The sequence below is a fragment of the Oryzias latipes genome, chromosome 4 (assembly GCF_002234675.1).
Source record: "Oryzias latipes chromosome 4, ASM223467v1".
Lineage (NCBI taxonomy): Eukaryota > Metazoa > Chordata > Actinopteri > Beloniformes > Adrianichthyidae > Oryzias > Oryzias latipes.
The window spans coordinates 16,771,629-16,783,865 of record NC_019862.2 but is presented as its reverse complement, the minus strand read 5'-3'; the positions used below and the strand labels follow the sequence as shown (position 1 = coordinate 16,783,865).

Here is a 12,237-nt window from a genome sequence, read left to right as displayed (position 1 = left end):
GGAAGCCAGGAACTTGCATTTGCACAGTTTGACAGAGACTTTTAATTGGAAGTGGTGACTTGAACGCATATCACTAAGGGCGTTGTGAACATAGCAACAGACTGAGTGGAATAATTCTTGTGCTTCACCAACTAACAGCTCTCCATATGTGTTTTTTTCCCCTATCTTTACCCAATTTCGTGCTGCTGATGGAGATGTAAAATAGAAATGGAAATATTGTATTTGCAATTTTTTTTCTGCCCTGCATAGGGTGAAATCAATGGTTTTGACAATAGAATTTTGCAGAATGTACAGTAGTGCATCATCTGTGACAAAAGCGTAGAGGACTAAAAACTGGAGGAAGGAGTCTGGGCTCTGTTGAAAGAAAAAAAACACTATTTAGCCTGTTGACACTGCTTTGTCAGCAGTCTACCTGAATCCAATATCACCCCATATGGCCCTTTTCTTTCACCCTTTACTACCCAGGAAGGAAAATGCTAATAAAGGGGCGATAGATAGAACCAGGTCTATCCTGGAAGAAAAGAACAATAAGGCTAATCTGTCCTTGGCAGGATCCTAACAAGAGCAGAGGAACGTGATTGGCATTCAGAGAAGGGGCACCGAAGAAACCGTCTGAAGACCCTCCAGCATGAAATACGGAGGAAGTGGATAAATTAGCTTTCCCTTTTGTTTTGTTTTTCAATGTGACAAGAGGTTGATTTATGTCCTTTGGGTTATTTTATGCAGGAGTCATTATAACACCTGTGATTGATGCATATCTCTCCGTCACATGCTGAAAACAACTTGTACACCACTTGGAGGTTCAGAATGTTGTAAAGCTGACACAGATAGTGCACAGTGACACACAATGACACACAGAGTATTCATGCACAAAACCTAATCTCCCTTTGTGCCAATCTGCCTCCCTTGTCAGTAAAAACAAAAAAACAAAAAAGAGGCACTGTGATATGCTGGTAGGGATTCACAAACAAAGAGCGTGCTATCGCCTCCGTGTTGACGCCACGAGGTCCAGAGCTGTCAAATGTATCTGACCTCCATCTCTGCGAGATTACAGAGCAGAACAAAAACCTGGAGGAAAGGAAGAGTAAGAAGGTGGATATAGATCAAATGCATGTTCAAACAAACTCAACTGGCGTCAGCCTCAGCATACAATAAAGAACAATGTCGCCTAGGCAACACTGGCTCCCCCTGCTAGCTCCTTTGGTGAAATTCCTTCATCTTCCCTCAGTTTATTGAAGTGAAACTACACTTTGCGAGATATTAGTTGGTGTTTGGTATGTTTAGTAGATTTGGGGGATGTAATAATGATGAGCTACATTGAGGAAAAATAAATGTGTACATTTAGAAGAAAACAAACATGAATCTTTCAGTACCGCTTCAGTAAACGTGTCTTCTCTCATCTAAGATTTTGGTCAACACAAACAAGACACTAGTTTTGATTTTACAAGATTTACTTGCTATTTTTTTAATCAAGTCTTCTTTATTGCTATTCTGTGCCTTGCCTTTGCATGAGGAAGCGAAAATTATGACTAGACGAGGAAACAATTGTTAAAACATGATGAAATCAGGCTCGTACATAAAAATGCAAGACTAAAATGAGCTGATATGTTTAAGGAAATAAGAAAATATATCAAGCATCTGACTTTTTACTAAAAGATTTTATCAAATTAGAAATATTGTATTCATAGCATTAGATTCAAGTACATACATAACAAAGTGCAATAAACGTAGTTTCCTGTTTTTCCTGTCAGGCCCTCAGCAGAGCCTCCACAGAGAAGGGTAATGGCCTCATGGTGGGTGTCCTCACCGAGCCGCTGAGAGGGCTCTTGACAGTGTCAGCGTGAAGACCTGTCTGGCTGTTAGTAGTGTCTGAATTCCAGCTGCTGGCTGTCGCAGGTCTTGGATCAAAAATCCTGCTGGGTGAACTGATGTCTAGTTCACTCGGGACAGCCTGATCTGATCCGCAAATGGAGCTTGGATGTGCTGAAGAATCGGCAAACGCCACGATTTCTGTCAGTTTCAAAAGAGTTTTTGCAGAGCGTTCACACAACATGACACTGTCCTCATTCATGAGTTGTTGTGGAAGAGGAGTGACCTCTGGCTGGATTTTCCCTCTGTCTTTGGAAGCACTCTGAACTTTCTTTTCCTCCTGGAGTTGCTCATAGGTTTGGCATAACAAGATATCATTAGAGTCACCTCCTGTGAAGGACCTGCTCTTTAGGTGGAAGAACTCATTAAACTGAAGGCCACTCTCATAAAGAGGCTTGTATTTATACACAGGCAAACAGCTGGAGATCCCTGCAGACGAAGGGCCCTTATTGGGAGGGTAACCGGGGAGGCTAGAGGAGACTGGCAGAGCTGGGAGGTGCAGCATCGGGAAGAGTGTGCAGGCGGAGAAAGAATAATCATTCTGCAGCTCTCGCTGCCTCAGCTCTCGCTGCAGCATGGTGTTCTCCAGCTCCTTATCGGCAAAAGCCCGCCTCTTCCTCATGCGGGCGCTGATTGAGGCACACGGAAAGTGGTCCCTTTGTGGCTGCTTCGACCAGCTGGACGTGCTGACCTCTGGAGGCATTGCTGGTTTGAGCCCTGAACATGAAACCAAAGCCACATTCTGCTGTTATGAAGTTATTTAATCATTTAAAGGATTACAAAATTTATCCAAAACAATTAACTGGCGTGTTCCCATCTGAAAATTTTGCTGTACAGTCCTTTATTTATTTTAGTCTTTCTGCGCCAACAGCAAAAATGACAAAAGGGCTGTAAAGAAGACAAACCTCGCAGTTAGATTTTACTGCCATCAAGGCGCCATTAGTGCACACTATGGATTACAATAATGACCTCTTGTTTTGAAGTGGTGAAGTCACGGTACTGGGTTTGGTTTCAATCAATTACATGTGTCTTCTCATGCTCTGCTGCATCCAAAAAGATTAACTGCAGGCGCAAGGAGTCCAACTAGTACTTATTATGAAGTTGAGATATTGTTTTGGGGTATTGCAAAAGGAGCATTCTGTTTAGATTTTGACTGGTTCATATAAATCCATAAGGGAACCAATATCCTTAGATGTAACAGAAATTTTTATCTAAACCCATTTAGCACTAAATCACCCAAAGGGTTTATGATCCTACATCCATTTCAAAACATAAGCCATGAAAACCAATAAACTGACTTAAGTGATCTACTTATCTTCAAAAATAGGCTCCATTTCCAACAGAGTCTGGGAGAAAAGATAAATGTTCATAGGAAAGGGGATGTTAATTAAACTTTACCCTGCAGCGTCTTCTTGGTCATGATGCTCGGCTCGGCTGCTCTGGAGTAACAATGGTATGCTGCTCTCCTCAGCGGAGCTGCACACTTGACCCCTCTTTTGCTCTGAAAGAAACACGTGAATAGGTATTAGAAGCTTGGACATTATTATATTACAATGCAGACCCTCCAACAGCTAAGTAGGTAATTAGGAGTGATGCATATGTAGGACATAGAGATTTCATTTGTTAAAAAGAGGGACGTTGATTTCTAAAAGTCCTTTATTGTTGTTGGTTGCAAAACAGATGTAGATACAAAATTGCACATATTAAGAATTTTGCTCTAAGACAAATTTTTGTTATACCCAAAACTGGTAACGTTGTTATTTATATATTACTACTGCAGCATTGAACAATTGTTTGTCTAAGAGACTAAATTTTTGCTAAAGACACTTTGTAAAGAACTTTGTCTGATGTAAATGTAAGTGAAACTTTTATCCAGTCAGTGGGGAAAAAGTCTTTGGATAAAAATAAAGCGCGCACATGCGTCAGCCTTATTTTTATGATGCCCTTAAAACTTTTTTCTGCCTGCATTCTCAATGTCACTGTCATCCTCGTCATATTTGATTTAAAAACAGTTTTTATATGTTTTTGTCCGTGATAAAGTTACAACTTAAGAAATGGTTAAAGTACAAATTTGGCTTTTGTTCTATATTGCGTAATTTAAGCTCAATTGATTAGAATTCCCGCTGATTATTAGAATAATATATTGACGTTTCATGGCTTTTTCATACACTTTAATTCCACTGACCTGTCCTGGCACTCTTCTCACCTCCGCGGCTTGCTGCCTCCGTAGCGCGACCTGCGCTGCCATGACGCGCTGCCGCTCCACTACCAGCAGGCAGCAGGCACAGCGACAGTCCCTCCAGCGGCAGAAGCGCTTGTGGCCTTTCAAGCACGACACGACGCCGTGGTTGCGACAGCGGGCGCATTTGGGACTCCGAGTCATCTTGCGTGGCTTGTGCTGGTGGCCCTGCGGGGACAGAGCGTCTTCATTCCCTCCGGGGCCGCAGAGCTGCCTGTCACATCCGTCAGGACCTGTCACGTCAAAAACCTCTATGGATTTGAAAACATCTGCTGTGGTCTCCTCCTCCTGCAGGCCTCCGTCCAGCCGAGCGGACATCTATGATCAATCCACAACAGAATTTTATCCTAGTATAAAATACTCTGGCCATGCAACATTTTAAGACAGTTTACGCACACACGTGGAAGTAGCGAAAAGCTTCATGAAGAGGTCCCTGCCATTGACCTACATGTGGCGATGCGCCCTGCAGCAGCCTGCTGCCCCCACTTTCTCAAGAGTGGAAAGTTTGCAAACTTGGACGGTCCCAACTGCTCACTGACGCGTTTTACGCACAGATCGAGCTCCAGGTTTGCGACCATCGAGCGCAAATGTGGAAAAGCCTGTTCAGAGCAAACGCAACTCCCTCCACATTTAAGCCCCTCTTTACCTGCGCGCCCAGCCCACCTAGGAAGCTCCTCTCCTCTTTCAAAGGATCGTCCCGCATGATGGGAAATGTCACTTACGACAAGAAAAAAAGGGGCAAAAAATGTAAAATTGAAATCTCACACAAAAGTCCTTTCCAATAGCACATCTGTAATCCACGATAAGAAACAACAAACTCATGCATGTGTCCTTCACGATTTATGCTTGGGAATTGTAAGTATATAGATTTACATAATATTGACCAAGTAGGCGCGTAAAAAAGGAGAAATTGAAAATTAAAATAGTCTCCCTAAGGCTCTTGTTTATGCAAATAACTTTAAATAATTCACTGATTCTGACTAATATAAGTTTGACCTAAACATTTTATATTCATAAGAGCAATAAAAACGTAAACATTTATTTTCAGTAAAGATGCGCCATGAATAACTATTTACAATGAGAGCGAACTTTCTATGATTTATTTTAAATTAGGTTAATTTGATTTCAACGCCTCTGATTGAAAGATTTAGCCTATTTTTTTAGTGACGTTTCATCTCCCCAGCAGCGCTGAGCAACACTAGAGGCATAGAAGTTTTCCAGAAGAAAACCACAGATTCCACCAAGTTTGGAAAGTGCGCTCCCTACTGGGTGCATTCTGTAATTACAACTAGGGCAAGAAATAAAAATAAAATAAAAAATAAAACAATGCAAGCTTTCAGTTTGGGGCGTACACTGCAGAAACAAGCCACTTGGAAATGTCAACATTTCTTGAAATAAAATTAAAAAAACAGATGTTAAACGAGGATATAAAAAAAGTCTAGCTGTGGGGTAAAAAAATTTGTCAAGAATTTTTATTTTGAGAAAGAATTCTAGCCACTAAGAAAATGATTTCAAAGATTACTTTGCTATTGAAAAACTTTCTTGATAAGATTTCATTTTTTCTTGTAAGACAGTTTAAAAAGAAGTTTATTTTCTAAGGTCTTTTTACTTTTTTAAGATTCGGTTTTTACAGTGCTAACTAATTTGATTCATATCCGAGAACTTTAAATGGTGACATGACCTTTCACACACTATATTGCTTACATTCAGAACAGGACAAAGAAAATAAGCCTTTTAGCTTGTAAAACCCCATGAAATGTTTTTAAATTAATAGAAAAGCAGATAGAAAATCATATAATCCTGCACATGAGGTCACATGGTATCTAAGGCACAGGGCTCAGGTGGCAGAAGGCCATTAACCTTTACTCTTAAATACAGCCTTCACTACAGACGGAAGGGTTTTGGCAGGAAAGTGTTGTCCTCAGCTTATGAAAGGGCAAAATTATCATCTTCTAAAGATGCTGGTGGAAGCTGAAGAGAGATGGGCCTCAACATCAACTTCTGATCAGTGGACATCCCTATTTTCCCATGCTTTCAAGTGTGATGCTCTGCAGGATCCTGAGATTTTTTTTCCTCTTTCTCCAGTCAGAAATTTTACATCATGTTGACAATTACAGGAATTACACTTTATTTTTTTTAAATGACGGTATGTTAACAGATTGATTGTCCAATTGGGTGTGCTCCCAATTATTAAGAATTCTTCTCAGGTGTTTTCCCTGTGGTCATGCCATGTCACTGCCTATTTAAACTGCATCTGCACCAATAAACAAGTGATTGTATATTCTGACTGCAGACTGTGTCCCAGTGTGTGCTTTTGCTCCCCTTTGGAAAGCCGTGTTTAACAGGTTATGGTCCCAGATGCGCTGATGTTTGCCCAGACATGGTGTGAGTAGCAAAACAGTTTGATAAACTATCGTTTCAAACTTTTGGAGTGCCAGCACCATGAGTGAAAGGACAAGTTCACGTTGGTCTCGTCTTGTGTTTGATGGAGACGACGAAAAGAATTACAGCTGATGATGGGCGTGGCGCTCTCAACATATTGCAAGACTATTATGTTGGCAAGGGGAAGCCCCGAAATGTGAGTCTCTACAATGAATTAACTTCCCTGCAAAAGTTAAGTGGTGAGAGTGTGACTGATTACGTCATACGTGCTGAGATTTCAATCACAGCGCTGAGGAATGCCGGAGAAGTTTTGAGCGATGGACTACTGGTTGCAATGGTCTTAAAAGCGTTGCCAGAATCATTCAAGCCTTTTTCAATTTTTGTCACTCAAAGCGTGAGACCCTCTCTTTTGCAGATTTTAAGACCAAATTGCACAGTTATGAGAACACTAAAAGTGTGCGTACAGCTTTGGCCAAGAAAAATGTCATGGGCGCCCAGGCACAGAAAACTAGTGCCCTGTCAGGTGCAAGGATGCGAAATGTACAGAACAGAGACATTGAGTGTTTCCGTTGTGCCCAGAGAGGACACAGGGCAAGACAGTGTCAGCGTGGTCGCAGTGGTACAGCCAAGGCAATAACAACACACGGCGAGGAGGACTGAAGCAGCATCAACAGGATAATGCATGCAGAGTATCCGAGGAGACGGATAACACCTTTGCCTTCTTGGTGACCACTGATTATCAGCCAGGGAGCAACATCACCAGAAAAGGGTTGATGGTGGACACTGGTGCAACATCGCATATCATTACCGATCTTGCTAAGTTTAAGAGCTTTGACGAGCAATTCCAGGCTGAGACGCACTGTGTGGAACTGGCTGATGGAATAAGGTGCAAGGGGAGCGCAGAGGAGACTCAGAAGAGTGGCTGGTTGACAGCGGGCGATGTCACATTTGTGCCACACTAAAGCAGGCGGTGTACATCCCCCCAAGACATCTTCTCCGTGAGAGCTGCAACTTCTAACGGAGCAACAGTGATCTTCAAGGAAGGAGAAGACGTCCTGAAGTACAAAGACGGTCCACGTTTTTTTATTCATGAACACAATAGACTGTTCTATTTGCCTACGGTACCTGAGAACAATAACTGTGATCAGTCTATGAGTTGCCCTGACATTCAGACGTGGCATGAGATAGATAGATAGATAGGAACAGGAAGTCTGATGTGAGGGCAAAGTTGGCATTAGAGTTGGTACATACTGATTTGGTAGGCCCTATTAACCCAGAGTCCAGAGAAGGTTATAGGTATGCACTTTCCTTTTCCGATGACTACTCCAGTGCAGTGTTTGTGTACTTTTTAAAGCACAAGCTACAAAGCTACAGAGAGATTCCTAGCTGATATAGCTCCATCTGGTAAAGTTAAATGTATCAGATCTGATAATAGTACTGAATTTACTGGACAGGGTTACCAAGCACTACTTCACAGGAATATGATTAGGCATGAAACATCAGCACCATACTCGCCACACCAGAATGGTACTGCTGAACATATTTGGAAGACTCTCTTTGACATGGCTAGATGTATGCTCTTGGAAAGCAAGTTACGCAAGGAGCTATGGCCGTGTGCAGTCCAGACAGCAGCAATGGTGAGGAATAGGTGTTGCAACAACCGCACTAGAAAGACACCTTACTCTATGTTGACAGGAAGGGGACCCAATGTGTCCAGGATGCAGACTTTTGGTACCCTGTGTTATGCTTATAGACAGGACACAAAGAAATTATTTCAAAATCTGACAAAGGCATTTTTGTTGTATATGATAAGAACAGTCCAGCTTATTAGTCTACTATCCTGACAGTAAGTAAGTGATGAAGCACAAACTGGTCAGATTCATGTCCAATTTATGAAATGTGAGACTGATTATGCGTCTGATAAAGATGAAGTTGGTGTGCAACATAGTACAACCCGACTTGACCCAGACAAACCCAAGCAGAGTGACATTCCAGAGACTGAGTTAAACCCAATTCTGATAAATGCACAGTCAGTTGAGGTCAAGGCAGAATCACTTTCTTCAGATACCCTGGGTAGAGAAAGGAGATATCCTAGTAGAGATAGAAGAAGACCAGAGTTTTATGGGGTAGAGCGTGATCAGGCACAGATCAACATTGATTGCTGTTATAAGATGGTTTCAAATGTTTCTCAAACTTTCAGAGAGGCTTTGACTTCTTCCAACTCAAGAGAGTGGATAGATGCAATGGATGAGGAGATGAAATCATTGTGGGAGAACAACACATTTACCCTGACCACTCTACCTGAGGGCAAGAAAGCAGTCAGGGGTAGGTGGATCTATGCAATCAAATCTAATGCTGATGGGTCTGACAAATATAAAGCCCAGTATGTCGCCAAGGAATTTAGTCAGGAGATGGGAGTAAATTATGAAGAAACGTTTTCTCCTACTGTTAACCTAACCAGTGTGAGACTGTTAATGCAGAAAGCTGCCCAGGAAAGCTTGATCATCCACCAGATAGTTGTTCAGACAACCTACCTACATGCGCCAATTGATTTTTAAATTTACATGGAACGGCCAGAAGGATATGATGTAAAATCTCAGACAAATGAGAAAATTGGGTGTAAACTGGAAAAATCATTGTACGAGTTAAAATGATCAGATAGAAATTAGAACAAAATGTTTCATGGTTACCTGTGTGAAAAAAACTTTGTACAAAATCCAGTTGGTCTTTGTGTTTACAACAGAGAATCAGAAAATGAAAAAGTAATAATACTGATATGGGTTGATGACTCAGTCATGGCTGCCAGTGATGGAAGAGTTTTAAAAACGGTCAAAGAGATGCTTGCTGAAAAGTTTCAGATGAAAAATCTGGGCAGGATGAAAACTTTTTTGGGTATCACCTTTGATCAGTGTGATGGTGAAGTGGCCATGTCATAGCAGAGTTACATTGATAAACTGCTGAAAATGTTTAACATGCAATATTGTAAACCCAGGTCGACACCTTGTGAATCAAAGTTGTGTTACACCGATGGTGGTAAAAAGATGAGTGACCCCAGGAAGTACAGAGAGGCCATAGGCAGCCTAATATACCTTTCTTCATGCACTAGACCTGATCTGAGCTATGCTGTTAGCAGGTTGTCTCAGTATTTCAGTGAACCAACAGAAGAACAGTGGACAACTTTAAAGCATGTACTAAAACATCTGAAAGGCACAAATGATAAGAGACCTTGATACAGGAAAAGTGATGAAGGATTAAGGCTGTGGGTTTACTGTGATGCAGATTGGGCAGGTGACACAAATGACAGACGTAGTACTTCTGGTTATTGTATTAGTCTAAGCAAAAATTGTCCCCTGATTTCTTGGAAGACCAAAAAGCAGCCAACTGTAGCACTGTCAACATGTGAGGCTGAGTACATGGCTTTAGCTGCCACAATACAGGAATGTTTGTATTTGATTCAGCTGATTCAACATTTTGATGATGATCAGTATGACAAACCTGTGATCTATGAAGACAATCAAAGCACAATTGCACTGGCAAAGAATCCTGTAAATAGACAGAGAGGCAAGCATGTTGATACTAAATATCATTTTGTGAGATCAACGGTAAACAATGGTGAAGTGTTTTTGAAGTACTGTCCAACAGATCAGATGGTTGCTGACCTAATGGCTAAACCAGCAACAAAACTAAAGTTACCTTTTCCAGATTCTTCTTTGGATTATAGTTAAACCAAGATGTGATGCAATTTTGGTTTCCAGGATGACTGTAAATAATGTGTGAGCAAGTGGGGGTGTTAACAGATTGATTGTCCAATGGGTGTGCTCCCAATTATTGAGAATTCTTCTCAGGTGTTTTCCCTGTGGTCATGCCATGTCACTTAAACTGCACCTACACCTATAAACAATTGATTGTATGTTTTGACTGCAGACTGTGTCCCAGTGTGTGCTTTTGCTCCCCTTTGGAAAGCCGTGTTTATCACAGTGATTGACTGATCTTGCTAATTCAAATAGAAACCACTTTCACCCTCCAAATAATGCAAATGAAAATCAATTTAGAATAAAAATTTAAATTGAGGGGGCGGATGGTAAACCAGAGTAAGGCCTTTGGATTGTTGTACAACTCTCTGGGAATATAGAATCTATTTGAGCAGGTAAAACTGTGGTCACTGTGACCTGTTAGTTTCAGAGGAGACACACACAGGAAGAAGGGAGGAGTATGAAATAAAGATTCTCCTGAAGGCTGTGGGGTAAATGTCTTTTGCATAAAGACTACAGAAAAAAATGACTTTATTAAACAAATGGTGGCTGCAAATAGAACATTACATGTTGTCACAGTAATGTTTTTCATTACAATTTTACTTTCACATGTTATATCTAATTAAACAATACAGAATAAAGTAACAGCCCTGTGGCTTTAGCTCCTTCGGCTGAGGGACAGTCGACCAATCAATTGGTTGGGGGTTAAATTTGCAGCCTTGACACTGGTTGAAGCTGGAATTGCATTAATTGCGTAAACAGTTTTCTTTTGACTAGAGAAAAGTAGTTTGCCCTATCTGGATGGGTGGAATGTGGAGGAGTTGAGTATTTTGTGGTCTTGTTCATGAGTGAGTGAAAATAGGAGCGTGAGATCGGCAAGCGGATTTGTGCGGCATCTGGTGTGCAATCATTGTAGCAACCCGTTGTGGTGAAGAGAGAGCTGAGTCAGAGAGCTAGGCTCTCAATTTACTGGTCGATCATCGTTCTAATAAAATAAGATAAGATAAGACTTTATTTATCCCATGATGGGGAAATTCTTTTGTCCGCAGCAGCAAAAAAGCCATCCAAATAGCGTTTTTGTGCGTTTGCAAGCGTTTCCGAGCGTGACTGAGGGTTCGCGAGCGTGTAAAAGCGTTTGTGAGCGTCTGCGAACATTTACGAGCATTTGCGAGGGTCAGTGAGTGTTTACGAACGTTTGTGTAAATGAGCTCTGGGTGATGACTCAAAGAACGAGGTCCCAAATACAAGCGGTGAAATGAGCTTCCTCCGTAGAGTGGCTAGGCGCTCCCTTTGAGGTAAGGTGAGAAGCTTGGTCACCCGGAGAGGAGCCAGTTGAGGTGGCTCGGGGCATCTGGTCCCGATGCCTCCTTGACGCCTCCCTTAAGAGGCATGTCCCACCGGGCGGAGTCTCCGGGGAAGATCAAAGGCATGCTGGAGAGACGACGTCTCTTGGTTGGCCTGCTAACGCTTCTGGGTCCCCCCAGAGGAGCTGGAGGAAGTCTGGGCACTGTTGCCCCAGTGACCCGGTCCTGCATGAGTGAAAGAAATTGGATAAATGGCGCAAAATGATCTGAAGAGTTACGGTTGTTCAAAGAATGACAACAAGGAGCTAAAGCTCCCATGTTAAAGGGTAATTAAAGTGAGTTATTCACTCTTGTTTCAAGGGCGACAGAACTTTCCTTGAGGTGGAGAGATCAAACGTGGTGTCAAACTACAGTTTGTTCACTACACAATTTATTTATCCTTTTTAATTTGCCACATCATCTTCCAGCTACCGTTACTTCTCCTGCCAGATAAATAGTCTACCAATGACTGCACAGGTGAAAGGCTACACTTGTCAGATAGCAAGTGTGGTTTTAATGCATTGCATCCACAGAGAACTGCTGAGTGCCCCTCCCTCACAGATAGGATCCTGTTTGCTGCTGCCTGCAGCAGATTGCGGTTCTCAAAGCCCCTTGACTCTCAGACAAATTACCTGTCATAAGCAGCGCTTTG

At 41.9% G+C, this 12,237-nt stretch overlaps 1 protein-coding gene across 4 annotated transcripts; it reads right to left on the bottom strand.

Annotated features, from left to right (window-relative positions):
* Nucleotides 1-228: 228 nt before the first annotated feature.
* Nucleotides 229-5,388, bottom strand: LOC101156565 (doublesex- and mab-3-related transcription factor 2). 4 transcript variants are annotated; one of them, XM_011474156.3, is made up of 4 exons: nucleotides 4,505-5,388; nucleotides 4,076-4,426; nucleotides 3,268-3,370; nucleotides 229-2,586 (listed from the first exon to the last, which is right to left on the bottom strand). In XM_011474156.3, the coding sequence occupies exons 1-4, from the start codon at nucleotides 4,529-4,531 to the stop codon at nucleotides 1,748-1,750; spliced, it is 1,320 nt and encodes a 439-aa protein (XP_011472458.1). In that variant the 5' UTR covers nucleotides 4,532-5,388; the 3' UTR covers nucleotides 229-1,747. The 4 variants fall into 4 exon arrangements, with proteins under 4 accessions (XP_011472458.1, XP_004068077.2, XP_011472459.1 ...); XM_004068029.4 differs by having other exon boundaries at nucleotides 4,055-4,426; nucleotides 4,505-5,387; XM_011474157.3 differs by having other exon boundaries at nucleotides 4,055-4,426; nucleotides 4,557-5,386.
* Between the last annotated feature and the right edge of the window lie 6,849 nt (nucleotides 5,389-12,237).

Bases quoted from the DNA above. Each gene is read 5' to 3' on its own strand.
- LOC101156565 (XM_004068029.4), bottom strand. From the start codon at position 4,531: ATGAAGCTTTTCGCTACTTCCACGTGT. The intron at 4,427-4,504 runs GTGCGTAAACTG...GATTGATCATAG, and splicing joins TTTTCGCTACTTCCACGTGT to ATGTCCGCTCGGCTGGACGG. The intron at 2,587-3,267 runs GTAAAGTTTAAT...TTTCATGTTCAG, and splicing joins GACCAAGAAGACGCTGCAGG to GGCTCAAACCAGCAATGCCT.